A 20,179-nucleotide genomic window follows, 5' to 3' on the forward strand; every position below is an offset into this window, starting at 1 on the left:
CAATTGTCAATATTAAGGGGCATAATTGGAGGGAAGTATAGGGGGGATTTTGCAGGTAAGTGTTTTACAGAGTGGTGGGTGTAGAATGCACTGGTGGTAGAATTAGGGTATTTAAGGGACTTCAATAGGACTATGGGCTATGTAGGAGAAATGGATTAGATTCGCCTTAGAGAAGCACAACATTCTGGGCCAAATGCCCTTTACTGTGCTGTACTGTTCTATATTCCCCGTTCTGTGTGTGGTGATGGACGGTGCGTGGTTAAAGGCGTTGGGAAGATGGACGGTCAGTGTGCAACAGGGAGCTGTTGCTGAGGGCAGCATAAACCAGCCACGGTTACGTGGAAAAGTGGGACAGGACAAGGGAGAGGCCGAGGGGATCTGTCCCTGCTACCATTTTCTTGTGCTGAGATTTTGCATGAGGTGTGTCTGGGAGGCGCTCCAGACCTGGTGGTGTCCACCATCCCAGAGCAATGTTCCCTCTGATTTATAATGACCAGTGTGTGCAAAGATCTTGTGCTGTGCAATTTTTTGCCCAGTGATAACAACCTGTGCACTGGAATTTATATATAGAAGTATTAATTTTAACAACTAGCAAAACGCTGTCAATAAGGACTTTGGTTTCCTCTGGATTTGATCGTTTTCGCTGTCATGAAGGATTTTCTTGCCAGAGCTTTTGCACACCGTCCATAAGTGATTTGCTTGCTAAATTATGCTTTAAAAAGTCAAGTTTCCAAATATCACTCCACTTCTTACTACATGCAAATTCTCCAGCAACTTTTGCATCGCAACAACACACAGGTAACACCAGTTTCTGTATTGTATGTAAATATTACTCGTAGCTGCACTTTCCTGACCTCGTGGACTTTTGGTGTAGCAGCTTCTACTGCTTCATTGAGCCATTCCGTTTTAAATGAACTAGCAGTTCTTGTCCGCTTCACGCCCTTTGCTTCCTTGAAATTTGACATAGTGAATCAATAATTTCTTCAATAAAAACAGTATAAATAAGCCAGTTCTAAAATTTGCAGACAAATCATCGCAAACTCCACATTGTCAACACCGTCCATATCAGAAACGGGAAAAGGAAATGTGATTGTGTATGATAGGGAAATATACTTAACATGCCAACAAGGTAGAAAGTGACAACCTTTTGTGTGCAATTTTGATTCTTTTGTGCGCTAGTAACCAAAGTTGTGCGCACCATCACCTGAGAGGGAACATTGTCCTGGGGCATTGACCTGTCTCTTCCTGGTTCTGGTGTACTAATCTGATATTTCTCTCACCACTCCACAACTTTCCAATTCCTCCAACCCCCACCCCATCCCTTTCCATCTTCCCCCTCTCTCCCCTACCTCCTTCTGCTATTCCCCCCCTTCCCCTCATTCTCTTTTACCTCTCTAAACCCCACCAACAGTACAATGAGCTGCAGGACAAGGTTCAGTCGGCCGAGACCAAGGTGTCGGAGATGGAGACAACCATCGAGGACCTGCAGTGGGACATCGAGAAGCTTCGCAAACGCGAGCAGAAGCTCAACAAGCATCTTGCTGAGGCGCTGGAGCAGGTGAGTAGCTTCTGCATGGCCAGGCGGGCGAGGAGATCCTCCTCCTGGCGCATTCCCCCCGCCTATTCACCACTCCTTCCCTGTGCCTACAGCTAGTGGATCCAAGTTGGGAAGTCTACAAGTCCAAAGTAGACAGGATCAGAGTAAAGCCATTCGGCTCATTGACTCTGCTCTCCATTTTGATCACAGCTGATTTATTTATCCTCTCAACCCCATTCTCTGACTTCTCCCTGTTATCCTTGACACCCTTACTAGTCAGGAACCTATTATCCTCCCCTTTAGGTATACCCAATGACTTGGCCTCCACAGCCAGCTGAGGCAATGAATTCCTCACATTCACTACCCTCTGGCTAAAGAAATTCCTCCTCATCTCTGTTCTAAAGGGACATCTTTGTGTTAACTGCAGAATAATCATTGCTCTTTTTCCCCCTCCTTTCCTCTTGCCCCTTGCTCACCCCTCTCCCTCCCTTTCACCCACTCTGTTTTACCTCTCCTATTTTGCCCCCTCTCTCTTCCGTTCCACATCACACCTCTCCCCTTTAACCTCTTTCCTCCCCTTTCACACCCTTTCCCTTTTTACACTCCCTTTTCCCTTCCCTCCCTTCTCTTACTCTTCTTCCCTTTCCCTCCCTTCTTACACCCTGTCCCTACTTCCCCACTCTGACCCCTCTTTTCCTCTCTCTCCCCCCTTTCCCCATTTCCTCCCTCCCTCCCCACAGCTGAACACAGGATACCACGTGTCAGGTGGATCCGGCGGATTCCAGGGTGGACACATCACACTTCACATACAGAAGGTAAACTTTCCATTCCATCCCCATTCTGGGTGAGGCCTATCTCCTCTGATCCCCCCGGTAGGGTATCCCAGTGTTGGTCTGACCCCATTTTGTTCCCCTGGGGCCATGTGTTCGCTGACTCCAATTTATTGATCCTTCTGTTGAGATGCGGGGAGAAAGCAGGGTTGTCTGGTGTGTTGGGTGATATCCCTTTAAGGTGGGGATGGGGATGGCTTTTGGGAAGGCTTCAGTTATAGCAGAACTAGAATTTAAGTTCAGAAGAATATAAAAGCAGGGAGTTGATGCTGAGGTTTTATAAGGCATCGGAGTAACATGAGCAGTTTCAGCTTCATATCTAAGAAAGGATATACTGACATTGGAAAAGGTCTAGAGGAGGTTTGTGACAATGATTCCATTAAATAAAGGGTTAACATATGATGAGCATTAGGTGGTTCAAGTCCTGGAGTTCAGAAGAATGGGATCTCATTGAAACCTACTGAATATTGAAATGCCCAGATACAGCAGATGTGGAGAAGATGTTTCCAATATTGGGAAGATCTAGGACCAGAGGGCACAGGCTCAGAATAGGAGGGCCCTATAGATAGGGATGAGGAGGAATTTCTTAAGTCAGAGGGTGATAAATCCATGGAATTCATTGCCTCAGAAGGTTGTGCAGTCCAAGCTATTGGGTATATTTAAAGTGGGGGTTATTAGGTTCTTGATTAATAATGGCATCAAAGGTTATGAGGAGAAGATGGAAGAATGGGGTTGTGAGGGAAAATTAAACTCATGATTTGATGGTGGAGCAAAGATGTTGCTCCTATATCTTATGGTCTTATAAGTGGACGCTGTGACTGGGGCTGGATCCCTGGAGAGTCCAGGGATATAATGGGACAAACATGCCTTCTGCCCCATCTGTTTCTCTCCTGTTTTATACTTTACAAGCACATGTGAACAGTTCCAGTCATTCAGCTATAGGAGCTAGGATTAAGCTGGAGAAGGTGCCGAAAAGATTTACAAGGTCTGGTGGATTTGAGGGACTGGACAGAATGGGATTGTTTTTCCTGGAGCAAAGGAGGCTGTGGGGGGTGACATTACAGAGGATTTTAAAACAAGATAGCGTAACATAACAAGGTCATAAACTCTGTGAGGTAATGCTGCAGCTCTAAAATAACTCTGAAAAACTGATTAATCGGTGCTTGGAGTATTGTGTTCAGTTCAGGAAGGGTGCAGAGATTTACCAGGATGTTGCCAGCTTGTCTTATGATTAGCAACGGGCTTTCTTTTCACTTGGAGCAAAGGAAGATGAGAGGCCACTTGATCAAGGTGTGTAGAGGCACGGATGATAAGAGCATACGAGGCACAGATAGAGACATTTTCTCAGGGTGGCGGTGGCCAATACCAGAGGATGTTTGTTCAGAGTGAGTGAGGAATGTTTGGGGGGGGATATCAGAAGTAGAATTTTTACACAGAGTGGTGGGTGCATGGAATACGCTGCTGGCAGTGGTGGTAGCGGCAGATACATTCAGGACGAAAGATAAATGGAGGATTATGGCTATATAGGAGGAAAGAGTGAGATTGATCGTGGCATCGGTTAAAAGATTAACACAACATAATGGACTGAAGGACCACTACTGTGCTGTATGATGTTCTATGTTCTGAGCTAGTATTTTCCCTCTAAGCGGGGAAGTCCAGAAGCTAGGGAATCTGGAGAGTTTAAGATGAGAGAGGGGAGATTTAATGGGGACCTGAAGGGCATTTCCCACACAGAGGGCTCTTAGATAGGCACGAGGATGAAAGAAAACTGGAGGGTTATGTGGGAAGGAAGGGTTAGATGGATCTTGGAGTAGGTTAAACGACCATCACAACATCGTGGGGCAAAGGGCCTGCACTGTGCTGTAATGTTCTGTGTTCTATCAATTAGAACAAAAACAAAGTCCACTGTGGTGCCAAGTGGTCATGATGTTCCTATATTCAGGCGGTGATTAGGGTCGGGCCGTTCGGTTCAAGAACTGAACGGTTGAAGGGATGTAGCTGTTCTTAAACAAGATGGTGTGGGACTTCAGGCTTCTGTACCTCCTGCCCAATGGAAGCTACAAGATGGTGGGGATCTTTGGTGGATGTTGTTGCTTTGAGGCAGCATCTCCTGTAGATACTGCCAATGGTGGGGAAGGGATGTGCCCATGATGTATTGAGCTGAGTCCACTGCTCTGCATTTTCTTACATTCTTGCACATTTGAATATTAAGTATAGGCAGGCTGGGTTTACAGAACGGTGGAGGGAGGGGGTCTCTTCACCTCACTCTTTGCCCTACCAATTGAGGTGACCTCTGCTGCTTCTTCCCACCCGACCCTCGCAGTTTGAGATGCTGAATGCAGAATTGGAGGAGAACAAGGAACTGGCGAACAGCCGGATGGCGGAGCTGGAAAAACTGGAGCAGGAGTTACAAGAAGCCGTGCGGGAGAATGAGAAGCTGAAGGTAGGGAGGGAGTGTGTGGGGAGTTTGTGGAGTTGGGGAATGAGAGGTATCCCAGAGGGGAAAAAGTCACAGTGCCTGAGTAACTCTCACCGTGCATGTATGACAAGACTCAGTGATCCAGCAAAGGACTGGAAAGAGGGCAAATAATAAATGATTGAATGACAATAATTGCCTCACTTAAAGTGGAGTTTATTGTCTTGTGCTCAAGTATGTGTGCAATGCAAACGCTTACTTGCATCAGTATCACAGCCGCACAGCATCAGAATTAGGCCGTTCAGCCCATCGAATCTACTCTGCCATTCCATCACGGCTGTCTCAACCCCACCAGAGGATAAGTTAGGTAACTACAGGCAAGTGGATTTCACTTCAGTGGCGAGGTTATTGGAAAAAGCATTCTTAGGACCGGAATAGTCTGCAAAGTTAATCCTACTATCTGATTAAATTCCACCATTGTATCTTGGCTGATTTATTAACCTCTCAACCCCAGTCCTCTATCGTCTCCCTGCAACATTTGAAGTCCTATTAACCTCCGCTTTAAATGTACCCAACAACTTGGCTTCCACAGATTCAGCACACTCTAGCTAAAGAAAATCCTCTTCATCTTTGTTCTGAAGGAATGTCTTCGTATTCTGAGTCTGTTCACTCTGGCACTAGACTCTTCGAGTATTGGAAACATTGTCTCCACGGCCACTGTAATATTTAGAAGGTTTCAATGAGATTCCCCCCACCCCACCAATCCTGCCATTCTTCTAATGGCCCAGAGTCATCTAATGCTTCTCATACCTTAACCCTTTCATTCCAGGGATTGTGATCTGGACCCTCTGATTCCAGTACATCCCTCCTGAGACATGAAGCCCAAAACTGCTAATGATATTCCAAACGTAGTCTGACCAATGCTTATAAAACCTCAGCATTACATCCTTGCTTTTTTTAATTTCCAGACTTCTTGAAATCAATGCTAACTTTGCATTTTCTTTCCTTGCCACTGACTCAGTCAGTACTAATGACAAGGAAAACATGGACTGCACATAAATTATTTGCAGTCTTTACAAGAAAGAGTCCATAATTCTTAAATGTTGCACAGGGGTCTCTTAAATTAGAAGCAGAGGATGCACAAAAGACTCAGCTGTCCTGCAGTGTCTGGGGAGGAGAGAGACCCTGTCTCAGAGCTGTGAGAGAGAGAGTGAGTTAGTCTTGTGTTTTAAAGAGGCTGGACAACTCATCTGCACAAGGACACGTGCAATAAGAAATTTGCAGCAGCATTCACAAGAAAAGCAGAAATTATGCGCAGCTTTCATGTGAAAGGACACTTCAGAATTTAAAAATCTGTTGAGTAGTAAAGTGGTCACTGCTACACTGACGTGGTGATTAAGGTTCTGGCGGTTGGTTCAGGAACTGAACGGTTGAAGGGAAGTAGCTGTTCCTGAACCCGGTTGAGTGGAGGGAAGCTCAAAGCACATGTGAAAGCAGATTAATGGAGGGGTTTTTTGTACACACAGTGGGTAGTTGGAATGTGCTGCCAGGGTTGGTGGCGGAGGCAGATACGATAGAGACTTTCAAGAGGCTGTTTAGACGGGAACACAAACAGGCAGAGAAACAAGGTGGGGGGTGGATCACGGTGGTACAGGCAGTGACCCCGTTACAGAGGAGTATTTCCCCTATAACCCCTGTTACACAGTCAGTTTCTCCCCCATTATCCCTGTTGCAGAGTGTTTCTCCCCCATTATCCCTATTGCAGAGTGAGATCTCCCCCATTACCCCATTACAGAGTCTCTCTCCTCATTACCCCATTACAGTCTCTCCCCTCATTACCCCATTGCAGTCTCTCCCCTCATTAGCCCATTGCAGTCTCTCCCCTCATTAGCCCATTACAGTCTCCCCCATTACCCCATTACAGAGTCTCTCCCCTCATTAACCCATTACAGAGTGAGTCTCTTCCCCCATTACTCCATTACAGAGTCTCTCCCCTCATCAGGGGCCTCCAGCCCACCTCCAACAGGGACGCCTGTGCCACGACATCCAGGGAGTGCAAGTGCATGCAGCTTTTCTACGGCGGAAAGCGAGGTGTTTTGCCACTTGTGTGGGGCGGGTGACCCTCTGGGCTTCTGCACCCAGGTGATTTTGCCTCTTCCCTCACACACAGATTGATCTGCGGAACATCCCCGAGGAGGTGGTGAAGGAGACGGCGGAATACAAGTGCCTGCAGTCACAGTTCTCACTGCTCTACAATGAGAGCCTGCAGGTGAAGACGCAACTGGACGAGGCTCGAGCCCTGCTACTCACCACCAAGAATGCACACCTTCGCCAGATCGAGCACATGGAGGTCAGGGCGAGGAGGGGGCATTATACTGGCAGCAAAGAGGAGGGTGTCAGTGAGTGGGAAGGATGCTTGGGTACAGATAGTGAGGAGGGGGTGTCACAGAGGGAGGCAGGGAGATGAGGAAGCAATGAGGGGGAAGCTCAGGAGTAGGGACATTACATTGCAGTTGTTGGTGAGGCTGCACTTGTACTATACTATGGGAAAGACAGCATCAAGCTGGAGAAGGTGCAGATGAGATTTTACAAGGATGCTGCCTCACAGAAACGTTTAAAGCTAACAGTCTTCCCCCAAGGGTAAAGGAGTTTCGCCTGAGAGGAAGTGGTTGAGACAGGTACGATAGTATAGTTTAAAAAGCGTGGCGGGACAGGCCTAATGCAAGGAATTGGGACTAGCAGAGTGGGGTACTATTGGGTGCAGTTCTAGTCAACCAACTCTCACTCTTCCCCTCTTCCTCATTCTCCTCCTCAATGCTCCCACACCCCTCTTCATCCCCATCCTCCCCCTCCTCCCATCTTTCCCCTTCTCCTCCCTCTCCCGCCCTCCTACTTCTCCTCCCTCTTCCCCTTTATCTGTCTAAGCTACCCTCCAATTCTCCTGCCTTCCCTCACGTCCAACCTTCTCCTTTGCCCTCCCCGTTCCTACCTCCCCTTCTCTCACCTCCACCCAACCCCCCCTCCCCCCTTTACACCTCTCTCTCTTGGCTCGCCACCCCAGAGTGACGAGCTGAACTTGCAGAAGAAGCTGCGGACGGAGGTGATCCAGCTGGAGGATACACTGGCCCAGGTGCGCAAGGAGTACGAGATGCTGCGCATTGAGTTTGAGCAAAACCTGGCAGCCAACGAGCAGGCAGGTACGGGCTGGGGCTGGTTGTACCGTGCTGTGTACCGTAGCTGGGATGGTCCGTGTCCCGGGAGTGTGTGACATGATCCTGTGCATGGAGCTTCACTCTGTGTCTGACCCCGGGAGTGTAGAGTCATAGAAAAGTACAGCACAGAAACGGGCCATTTGACCCAGCTGGTCCGTACTGAACCATTTAAACTGCCTACTCCCATTGACCTGCACCGGGACCATGGCCATCCATACCCCTACCATCCAAACTTCTCTGAAATGTTGAAATCGAGCTCGCATGCACCACTTGAACTGGCAGCTCATTCCACACTCTCATGACCATCCGAATGAAGAGGTTTTCCCTCATCTTCCCCTTAAACTTTTCACCTTTCACCCTTAACCTCTGGTTATAATCCCAACAAACCTCAGTGGAAAAATTGACCCTATCTATACCCTTCATAATTTTGTATACCACTATCATATCTCCTCTCAATCTTCTACATTCCAAGGAATAAAGAACCTCACTCTGGAGAATGTGGCGGGACAGTGTGGAGGGAGCCTAACCCTTTGTCTAATCCTCCACCGATCCCCAGGTCCCATTAACCGCGAGATGCGACACCTCATCAACAGCCTGCAGAACCACAACCATCAGCTGAAGGGGGACGTGCAGCGTTACAAGAGGAAATTACGGGAGGCACAGACTGAGATTAACAAGGTTTGTGGCAGTGAGGAAGCCAATTCCTTCTCTGTTCCCTGTTCCCTTGTCTCTTCCTGGGCAGCAGACACACCTACCCTGCACTGCGCTGCACCTTCAGTGTTTGCGAAGACTGGGAGAGGAAAATTTTATCAACACACCACACAGGAACAAGCCTTCAGTCCAACCCGTCTCTGCTGATCCAGATTCCCATTTCTTGTGGTCCTGCTAATCCTTTCCTGTCCAAGTATGTTCTAAATGTTTTTTAACGTATCTGCCTCAACCACTTCCCCTGGCATTTCATTTCACGTATGGACCACCCCTCTTGATGAAAAAGTTGTCCCTAAGATCCCCATTCAATCTTAAAGCCTTAATGTCTCTCCCCACTCACCTTAAACCTGTGCCCTCTAGTTCTTGATTTCCCAGTGCTGTGGAAAAAGACCATGCATATTCTACACACCAAGGAATAAAATCCCAGCCTGTCCAACCTTTTCCTATAACTGAGATCAGGCAACATACGATATAGGGGCAGAATTAGTCCATTCAACTCATTGAATCTGCTCCAACATTCAATCATGGCTGATTAATTTCTCTCAATCCCATGCTCCTGCCTTCTCCCATAAACTTTGATGCTCTTACTAACCAATAACCTATCAACCTTCACTTTAAATATACCCAATGACTTGGCCATCTGTAACGATGAATTCCACAGATTCACTGCCCTCTGGCTAAAGAAGTTCTTCCTCATCTCTGGTCCTAGACTCTCCCAGATCTCGTAATATCCTCAGAGATCTCTTTTGCACTCTTTGCAGCTCAGTGACATCTTTCCCATTGTACAGCAACCAAAAATGAACACAAAACTCCCAAGTGCGACCTCACCAGCATCTTGTACAACTGCTACATAATGTCTCGATTCCTGTACTCAGTGCCCAGACTGATGAAGGCCAGCTTCCTTCATCATCATCCTAGCTGTGACATCACTTTCACCAAACTGTATACTTGCACTCCTTGGTGTCTCTGTTCAGCTCTTCTCAGGACCCTACTGTTCACTGTCATCCTACCTAAATCTATGACCGACTGTATAGTTCTATTGTCATCTAACTTGAGACCAGAAGACATAGGAGCAGAATTGGGCCATTCAGCCCATCGAGTCTGCTCCACCATTCTATCATGGCCTATTTACTACCCCTCTCATCCTCATGGTCTTGCCTTCACCTGTAACCTCTGGCACTCTTACAACCCACGTACTCCCTTACAAGAACTGCTATAAATATATCCAATGAGTGTAAAACACCTGCAGGAGTTCACCCCTTGTCATTTTATATCCCTCAAGAAGATCTCCCCTGATTCTCCTATGCTCCAGGGAATGAAGTCTTAAACTAGTCAGTCTTTCCCAATATCTCAGGTCCAAGTCCCAGCAACATCTTTGTAAATTTTCTGTGCACTAGTTCAAGCTCATTAATCTTTCCTGTAGGTAGGTGGCTAAATCTGCATACAGTGCTCCAAATTCAGGCTCACCAATGTCTTATACAACTTCAGCATCATTTCATTTCATAGCACGTTGCATCAGACAGTCAGCCATTCTTGTCTGGCGCATGGTGTCAGGATTGGTCTCCTTTCAGATTAACCAGGTCAAGAAATGAACATTCCTGACTCTATCCTTGTTTTTTACGAGGCCGATTGCTAGCTCGACGCTCAACCCGGCACGGATGGAAAGCATACTCGGGGGTGGCGACTGGGTTTGAACTTGGGAGCCTTTGCTTCCAAAGTCCGGTGTTGGTGCCACTGCGGCCAGCAGCCGCAAATTCAACATAACGTCCTACTTCTGATGAAAGCAAGCTCTTCACCACCCTGACTACCTGTGACTCCACTTTCAGGGAACCATATACAGGTGTTCCCCCCCCCCCCCACCCTTTACAAAGGTAGAGTGTTCCTATGAAACCTTTCTTAAGCTGAAATGGCATAAAGCGAAGAACCATTAATTTATATGGGAAAAGTTTTTGTAAAAGCAAGAATCCTCTTTTGTAATGCAAAAATGGTTACTAATGTAGGTCTTTTGTAAAAGCGAACATTTGTAAAGTGGAGGACACCTGTACCCATACCTTAAGGACTCTCTCTATTCTACAACAGTCCCCTGTCATCCATTGTACATCCTGGCCCAGTCTTCAGTTGTCACTCCTCACCCTTGCTGAATGAGGTTCCCCCCTCCCCCCGCCCACACCAGTCCTCAAAGAACCCTTGAGGTCGAGGTCCTTATTCCCTCAAGGTTCAGGTGTCAGGTCTCTCAAGGATCCCTGACCCTTCGAGAGTCCTTTGGACTCACTGGACCTTTGGTGATCCTGGTTGAGGCCCCTAGGTCCCTTGAGGGTATATTATCCCTCAGAGGTTCCCATGCTTCCAGAATCCAGACTGCTAAGTCAGTTTGATCGGATCTGACCACCTTGCACGCTATCCTTGGTCTTAACACTTTGCTTCCTTCCCTCCACTTCTCCCTTCCTCAGGCTCGCATGCAGTGTTACCCTCCGTCAGTCGGAAGCTCGACGCCCGCACCTCCCTCCTCCTCCTCCTCCTCTACAGTTTCCTCCTCCTCAACCTCATCTGGACCCTCTGTCGGTCCCCCTCCTGGCATGGAGGACGTGAAGGAAGAGGAGGGAGCAGCAGAGGCGAGGAAGGAGAGCCGGGAGCCCCAGCTGACACCATCCGCTCCACCAGTGGTGAAGGAGGAGAAGGAGAAGGAGGTGCCAGCAGTGGCCGAGGTAAAAGAGGAGGAGGCTCCCCCACCGAAACGGGAACCAGAACGCCCTCCTCGGACCAGGGAGAAGGAGCCAGAGAGGGAGCGGGAGAGGGAACGGGACCGCGAGCGGGACAGAGACCGAGAACGAGACAGAGACCGGGACCGCGACAGGGATCGGGACCGCGACAGGGATCGGGACAGAGACCGCGACAAAGACAAGGACAAGTCCAAGGGCGACGATGCCAAGAAGAAGGATTCTGACGTCCTGAAGCAGCTGAAAGTGGAGCTCAAGTGAGGCCTGCAATGGGCTACCGCACCCCATCTTGTAACCCGCCACCGCTCCCTGCTCCCCACCACAGTCTCATAAAGGGCTGCTGACCTGTCTCATGTGGACCACCACTCCCTGCTCCCTTTCTCTCAAGGGGCTCACAATCCCAGTCTTGTAATGGGCCACTCGCCCATGAGCATTGTTCCTACTCCTTGTCTTATAACAAGCCGCCAAACCCCACACTTGTTTTGTAATGAGCTGCCATTCACTGTGTTGAAATAGGCACCTGATTCCAGTCTTGAAATGGTCCACCGATCCCCACCTCATAATGGGGCATCGTTCTCTGTCTCGTAATGTGCCATTGCTCACCTCCTGTCTTTAAATAGCATCTGATGCTCACCCCTGCTTTGTAATGGGCCATCACTCCCCCATCACATAATGGCCTCCAATTCCCACCCCTCCAGTCTACTGGGACCCTGACACCCACCCCCATATCATAATGGGTACCTGATCCCCATCCCTGTTTTGTAGCTGGTACTGAATCCCTGTATCCATCTTGTAAGGAGGAGATGGTTCCTGTCTCATAAGAAGCTGTCACTCCTTTTTCCCTGTCCCGTAATGAGTCCCCAATCCGCACCTCTGTCCTGTAATGGTCACCTGCCTTTCCCGTCCCCATTTTATAACTATCCCCTGATTTGTACCTTATAATGCTGTTGCTCCCCTCTCCACTCTACATAAATAGAACAGGAGTCGGCCATTTGGCTTGTTGAGCCTGCTCCGCCATTCAATAAGATCATGGCTGATCTGGCCATGGACTCATCTCCACCTACCTGCCTTTTCCCCATAACCCTTAATTCCCCTACCCTATCCCTCTCCCAGCCCTATTTCCATCTCACTACAGGCTATTCCTCCCCCCAATCCCCGACGTAGTGGGGTGCCAATAATATTCTGCCCTCCCGTGCCATGCGTTGATGTCCTTCCCTGTCCCCACTCCCCAGGAAAGCCCAGGAGAGCCAGAAGGAGATGAAGCTGCTGCTGGACATGTACAAGTCGGCCCCCAAGGAGCAGAGGGACAAGGTGCAGCTGATGGCGGCGGAGAGGAGGGCCAAGGCCGAGGTAAGGGGTGGCAATGCTCAGGGGAATGGGGCTTGTGAATAATCCAGCCCCTTCCCTCCCCCCCCACACCCACCCCACCCCCAAACATTCCCCTGCCTCTTATCCCCAATGTCTCACCCCTCTCATCCCCGTCTTTCCGATTCAGATTTATTTATTCATTATGTTCGTCGAACCATACAGTGAATACAGTGCAGTACAACTTATGAATGTGCTGGGGGCAGCCTGCAAGTGACACGACACACCACCATAACATGCCCACCATGTTCAGGAGAAGACAAGCCCCTTTCCTCAGTCCCTTGCACCCACCATCAACTCACAGACAGACCTTTAACCCCAGGAGAGGACACGCCTCTAATCGACTCACTGACACTGGACGCCAACTTCCCTGCTGGGCTCATACACTCAGTCTTTGATGTGCAGACTTCCAGTCACTCTTTTACTCCCCTCTCTTCTACCTCTCCACATACCTCCCCCCCCCCCCCCGGCCTATCTGTCCAGGTAGAGGAGATGAAGGTGAAGGTGAAGGACATGGAGGAGAAGGAACGCAAGGAGAGTAAGAAGCTGGCGGACGAGGACGCCCTCAAGAAGATCAAGTTTGCCGAGGAGCAGATTGAGCACCTGCAGAAGAAGCTGGCAGCAACAAAACAGGTGAAGATCGGGGGGGTGTGAATGGACAGTTACTGACACCACTGGGGGTGGGTGGGGGTAACTGGTCTGAGAGAGACCTGCACTGAGCTTTTGTGGGTGAGAGGGGGAAATATCTGCACCATATATGACAGAGCACCTACATCTGACTCCTCCCCCCTCTCCCCGGGACAGGAGGAGGAGGCACTTCTCTCGGAGATGGATGTTACAGGCCAGGCTTTCGAGGACATGCAGGAGCAGAATATCCGGCTGATGCAGCAGCTCCGGGAGAAGGACGACGCCAACTTCAAGCTCATGTCTGAGAGGATCAAGTCCAACCAGATCCACAAGCTGCTCAAGGAGGAGAAGGATGAGCTGGCTGAGCAGGTGCTGACTCTCAAGACCCAGGTACAGACTGTGGAGGGTAGGGTTGTATAGCCCACCTCCTTCCCCCCCAACAATCTCCCTCTCCACTCTTCCCCCCCATTCTCTCCTCCATTCCCCACACCCTGCTCTCCCCTCTTCCCATCCACCCTGCTCTGTTCCCTTCTCCACCCACACCCCCATTCACCTCTCCTTTCCGTTCTCCCAATTCCTCATTAGTCCCAGAGGCTGGTGAGAGCGTGGAATGAGCTGCAGGTGGAAATGGTGGATTGCAACATTTAAGAGAAGTTTGGGTGGGAAGGATATAGAAGAAAGGGTCTGGGCAGAAGACCAGGTTCACATGGACTAAGCCTGTTTCTGTGCTGTAGTGTTCTGAGGGGGTGGAGGGCACAGGTTTGCTGAGAGTGGAGCATGACCAGGCATCACCCCACCATCTCCCCTGTCTCCCACAGGTGGATGCCCAGTTATTGGTGGTGCAGAAGTTGGAAGAGAAGGAACGGGTTCTCCAGAGTAACCTCTCTGTGGTGGAAAAGGAGCTCACCCTGCGGAGCCAAGCTCTCGAACTCAACAAGCGCAAGGTACCTCACTCCCAGTCACACTATCCTCTTTTACCCCGCCAGGACCAGCACTGGCCACACTGTCCTCTTGCACACACCTCTCCGTCTGGGACCGGACATCAGACAAGGCGTCCTCTTCCCCCTCTTCTCCTGGACCGGGCATTTCATACACCATCTGCGGTCCCTCCTCTGGGGCCAAGCATTGGACATACTGTCCTCTCCCACCTCCCATCTGGGACTGGGCATTCGACACAGCGTCCACTCTCCTTCCTGTGGGACTGGGCATTGGACACACTGTCCTCTCCCATCTGGGACCGGGTGTCTGAGGTACTGTCTACTCCCCATCCTCTGAGACCAGGCATCTGATCCCCCTCATCTGGAACCGTGCATTGGACATACTGTCTTCTCCCATCTGGGACCAGGCATTGGACATTCTGTCCACTCCCCCTCCTGTGGGACTGGGCATTGGACACCCTGTCCTCTCCCCCTCCTGTGGATGCACTATCCTTTCCCGTACCTACCCCCCAGATCTCATCCATTGACCCTTGTTCTCTCTCAGGCAGTGGAAGCTGCCCAACTTGCTGAGGATCTTAAGGTCCAGTTGGAGCACACACAGACCAAGCTGAAGGAGATCCAGGCAGCCATGTCTGACAACCGGTCTGCCAAGGAGAAGGAGTCATTCAACCTCAAGCGAGCACAGGTGAGTAGCATTCACTCCAAGGGATCAGTTTATTTTCTGTGTAAGCCAATCACACCCCTCTCCTCCCGACCACTGGATTAATTCCAGTTTGTAACCCATTGCCAGGGACTATTATTCTATACATAAACTGCGCGGAGAAAAAAACAGAACAACAGGGTAGTATGATTAAACATCTTTACTGAGTCAGTCAGTAATGGTACACACAGCTCATTTCACAGTGTGGAAGCAGCAAGCTGGGCCTGCCAAGATGAAAGATGTGCACTTGAAAGCCCACACACAAAAGGTAGTGCCTCCCACACAGATTTGCCAAGCAATCAAATGGCCATTTGTGCACTCACCACATTCTCACATTTGATCTGATACAGTACATAAAACCACCCAACTCCCTAATTAGATCCCACAGAACACGTGTAACATTCCCGTTTCCTGTTTGTCAGGAGGACCTGTCCAGACTTCGCCGGAAACTGGAGAAACAGAAGAAGGTGGAGGTTTTCTCAGATGCTGATGAGATCCTGATGGAGGAGATTAAGGAATACAAGGTGAGAGAGCCGGAATCTCAGTGTGGCGTGGTATCCCAGTAACCGAGTATGTGTTACCATGGGGACCGCCTGCACCCCAGTAACTGAGAGCGTCTTAGGAAATCACCGGTAACGGGTTTTTTAGACATCAGAATCGCCTTTTACCTGGGTAATGGAGGGTTTCCCACATTTGCCTGTATACCCTGTTAATGGAGAATGTCAGACCTGAGGACTGCCTGCACCCTCATAATAGTGTCCCTGGGATCATGTGCACCCCACATAAAGGGAACATGTACCCCAGTAATGGAGAGTTGCCCAAAATCACCTGTATATCCCGTTAACAGATGGTGTTGGACCCTGGGGACTGTCTCCACTCTAGTAACAGAGTGTATCTGAGGATCACTTGAACCCTGGTAACAGAGGGGGTCCTGTGATTGCCTGTATGCAGTACTGATAGGCATCAGACCTTGGGAACCACCTGTAGCCCGGTGACAGAATGTCAGACCACTGGGATCTCCTGTAGTCCAATAGTGGAGGGTTTCCAAAGTTTGCCTGCCCCCAGTAATAGAGGATGCCCTGGGATCACCTGTACCCCAGTAACAGGGTGTCAGACCTCCCCCCCCCTCATTAACCCTCTTTCTCCCCCTCCTTCCACCAGGCCAAACTGACCTGTCCATGCTGCAACACACGGAAGAAGGACGCCGTGCTGACCAAGTGCTTCCATGTCTTCTGTTTTGAGTGTGTCAAGACCCGGTATGACACCCGGCAGCGCAAGTGCCCCAAGTGTAATGCTGCCTTCGGCGCAAACGACTTCCACCGAATCTACATCAGCTGAGGAGTGTTGGGGACAGTCCTCTCCACCCACCCTCCTTTGCGATTAGGCCTCTACCCTCTCTACCACACCTTTCCCTGCCCTAGGGCCATCCTCCCTGAAACCTCCCCCTCCCTACCAACTACACTTCATCCCTGAAACCTTCCCAAGCTGTAACAAACCCCCATCAATACTGAAACTTCCATGCCACACCCTCTCCGACCCTGAAACCTTCCTACTCTGTACCAGCCCCTTTCTAACTTTGGGGCCTTTCACCCTGCACCAACCCCTCTCTAACCCTGAAACCTCTGTACCATACTTCTGCAAGCTTGAAATCTTTCCCTTTGTACCAACCCCTCTTTGACCCTGGGTCTCACACCCCTCCATACTAGCACCTCTTCAACCACCCCCTCCAAACCTGAGCCCTTGTATCATACTCTCTCCAGCTGTGAAACCTCTGTATCACACCCATGTCCTCTGACCTTGAATCCTTCCCCTCTGTAACACAGGCTTTCCAGCCCCTTAACCCATCCCCACTGTAATACCCCTTTCCATTCCTGTGACCATTTTGGTGTGGCTGACAAGAGTCCATTTTTGGGTGGGGCTACAAGGCTGGGTTATCTTCTTGTGTGAGGCAGAGGTGGAGATGGAACAGTGGGACAGTGACAGTTCCAGGCCGTGCCAAGTGAAGGTTGTTAGCCTCGGCCATTGCCCACACTGCCACAAATTCCCCAAGCAGGAGTTGTCAACCTCCTGCCTTGGTCCTGGACTGATACTTCATGGGGCAGTGCTTGAGGTTGGCAGCTTTTTTACTCTGTGCTTCGTGTTTTAATTGACAGACAGCCATTTTGAGGAGGGGCAATGGTGACAGTCTATTTGGGCAAAGCATTGGTGTCCATTCTAGGTAGACATAGGGCTGAGGCAGACATTTTGGGTGAAGCAGTGGCAGTCAGTATAGGTAGGACTGTGGATATTTTGGGCAAGGCAACGTTGTCCATTTTGGGCGGGGCATGGCGGCCTGTGTGGCATCGAGCTTTGGCCCCAGCCTGAGAGAATCCCTGTAAAAGTCATACCTTTCGGCAGCGGAATTTTGTTTTTTAATTTATTATTTTCCTGCGGAGGATTGGCGAAGGTGATGCGTGTTTGGTCTCTGACGTTTTGCCTTCTGTTCCTTCCTCAATAAATGCGAAGCTGCCACCTGGTGTTCTTGCTTGGTTACCTTTTAGCCTGTTGCATATGTGCTGTCAGCACTTTACTGACACAGAATAGGAATGGGCAGTCCGGCCCCTCGAGTGTATGCTGACCCATCAGCCCACCACTGACACAGAACACAGAGTGGTATAGATCACAATGTTGGTATCAAAGATGATATCAAACTAAATCCTTTCTATCTGCACAATGACAATATAACTTACATTCCCTGCACATTCATGTGTCTGTCTTAACAGCATCTTAGGTGCCTCCATTGCATCTGCCTCCCACCGCCACACTTGGCAGAAGATTCCAGGCACCCACTACTCTCCATGTAACAATAATTTGCTCCATGCATCTCCTTTAAACTTACCCCCATATCACAGTAAATGCATGCTCTATGGAATCAGACATTTTCACCCTGGGCTAAAAGATAGTGACTTTCTACTCTATACCTCTCATAATCTTGTAAACTTCTATCAGGTCTCTCCTTAGCCTCCACTGCTCCAGAGAAACAACCCAACTTCATCCAACCTCTCCTCCGCTGCCTCCAATAGAGGCAGCAGGCTGCTGTGCCATTTCTACAAAGCCCCCACACCCTTTCTGTAACAGGGCAACCAGAACTGAATGCAATTTTTCAAGTACACTCGGCCTTTACACTTAACGTCCTGATCGATGAAGGCAAGCGTACCGTACACCTTTTTTTACTGCCCTGTCTTAATTCAGAGAGCGACAGACTTGGACCTAAGGTTCCTCTGTATATCAACACAATTAAGGGTCCTACCGTTAACAGTTAATGGTCTTGTCCCTTTATATTTGACATCCCAAAGGGCAACATCTCACATTTGCCTGGATAAAACTCCATCTGTCGTTTCTATGTCTGTATCTGCAACTGATCTATATCCTGCTGAATCATTTGAAAACTTTGTACACTGTCGACAACACCACCAACCAGTGCGTCACAGATCTCATTACATTCTCCCCACGCTCCTAACCCCCACCCAATTCTTAACGACACGATGAGGGCAGATTAACCCATTGAGCCCACACGCGATGATGTGCTTCAGAAAACAGGACTATACACAGAGAGACTGGGAGAACATTGAAACTCCATGCATGCTAAACCACATGACCTGGCTGCTCCTTTCCTAATGCTGCTGCTGGGCGGAGGGGGGCTAACACTAAACAGAAACTGATTGGGCAGCTTAAGGCCTGTCCTCACAGCTACAGCACAGGGGCATGAAGGTACACACCCCACTTCCCTGACATCTGCACATTACCTGTCCCCACCTACAGGTCAGGGGTGTGACAGTACATGCCCATCCCACTCCCATCCGCTTTCCACAGCCTGCCTTCTCAGCTCACCCTTCGACCCTTTCTCTCTGTGCTAGCTCTCCCAACGATGTACTGATGGGCTTCTTCAAGGGGCGGGAGTGGGACTTGCCAGAATCCATACATTACAGGCAGAGGTCAAGATCGCACTCTGCTCTTTGAGGACGCAGGAAAGGTGTGGAACGAGGCAGCAATGGGGATCTTCAATGAGAAGCAGGGGAGTGCAAAACACTCAGCATATTGGGCAGTACCCACAGAGAAAAGAGAGACATGCCTTCAGAGCTGAGTTGTAGAGGGGCTGGACAATTCATCTGCACGGGTGCAAAGAAAAACTTACTTTCAGCTGTGTCACAGGCACATCGCGTTGGATAAGCAGCTTTCTCAAGAAAACCATAAAAATTATCTGCAGTTTTTCCAAGAAAGGACACACTTGGAGCAAAACAAATTACATTTTACTGCGAAGTAATCAGGTAAATTGTTTTGTTGTCACATGTACAAAGATACAGTGAAAAACATCTCTTGCACACCATTTTTACAGATCAATGATTACAATAATGCATTAAGGTAGTACAAAGTCAAACGAAAGGATGCAGAATAAAGTGTTACAGTTGCCAGGAAACTGCTATGCAGCCAGACAATACGATGAAAGATCTCGAGGTAGACTGTGGTCAAAAGTCTATTTTATCGGACTGGGGGCTGGTCAATAGTCACACAACAGCTGGAAGAAGCTGTCCTGGAGCCTGGTGCTACGTAATTTCAGATTATTGTATCTTCCTCCTGATGGGAGAAGAGTCCATGCTGGGAGAGGTCTGTGTTGTTTCCTTTACCAAGGTAGACAGGATCAATAGAGGAGGGGGGGCCAGTTTATGTGATGAGCATGTACACATCTCTGAGGTTTCTTGCAATCATAAGAACATAAGAGGAGCAGGAGTGGGCCAATTGGCCCCTCAAACCTGCTCCGCCATTCAACAAGATCATGGCTGATCCAATCTTAACTCTAGTTTTCACCGAATCCCACAAGGCAACAGTGCCAACCAACAGGGCACCATGCTGCCCATTTTATTATTCATCCCGCCCAAACCCATGTGATCACCCAGGGAAAAAAAAACGATTTGCCAATTGAGGAGAAAAAATCTGGAAAATTCCTCTCCGATCCATCCAGGCTATCGAAAACTAGTCCAGAAGATCACATGGCTGATCTAAACCTAGCCTCTTGTCCACTTACCTGCTCACTCACCGTATCCCCTAATGCCATTTTTATCCAGGAAAATGTCTATCTCCGTTTTGAATTT

General features: G+C 49.2%; 1 protein-coding gene across 4 annotated transcripts in view; it reads left to right on the forward strand.

Moving 5' to 3' along the window:
- The window catches only part of LOC132382888 (E3 ubiquitin-protein ligase BRE1B-like), a 31,428-nt gene extending 13,867 nt beyond the window's left edge, over positions 1–17,561 (forward strand). For 3 of the 4 annotated variants that reach the window (XM_059953412.1, XM_059953414.1, XM_059953413.1), the window contains exons 7-20: positions 1,412–1,558; positions 2,278–2,352; positions 4,691–4,810; positions 6,954–7,133; positions 7,845–7,980; positions 8,552–8,673; positions 11,154–11,677; positions 12,653–12,770; positions 13,269–13,418; positions 13,590–13,802; positions 14,231–14,356; positions 14,895–15,035; positions 15,473–15,574; positions 16,212–17,561. In XM_059953412.1, the coding sequence (XP_059809395.1) occupies positions 1,412–1,558; positions 2,278–2,352; positions 4,691–4,810; positions 6,954–7,133; positions 7,845–7,980; positions 8,552–8,673; positions 11,154–11,677; positions 12,653–12,770; positions 13,269–13,418; positions 13,590–13,802; positions 14,231–14,356; positions 14,895–15,035; positions 15,473–15,574; positions 16,212–16,388 (2,331 nt within the window). In that variant the 3' untranslated portion in view covers positions 16,389–17,561. The remainder of the gene's footprint in view (positions 1–1,411; positions 1,559–2,277; positions 2,353–4,690; positions 4,811–6,953; positions 7,134–7,844; positions 7,981–8,551; positions 8,674–11,153; positions 11,678–12,652; positions 12,771–13,268; positions 13,419–13,589; positions 13,803–14,230; positions 14,357–14,894; positions 15,036–15,472; positions 15,575–16,211) is intronic. The other variant, XM_059953417.1, reaches the window with a different exon arrangement.
- The last annotated feature ends 2,618 nt before the right edge of the window (positions 17,562–20,179 follow it).

The sequence above is a fragment of the Hypanus sabinus genome, chromosome 29 (genome assembly GCF_030144855.1).
Source record: "Hypanus sabinus isolate sHypSab1 chromosome 29, sHypSab1.hap1, whole genome shotgun sequence".
Taxonomy (NCBI): domain Eukaryota; kingdom Metazoa; phylum Chordata; class Chondrichthyes; order Myliobatiformes; family Dasyatidae; genus Hypanus; species Hypanus sabinus.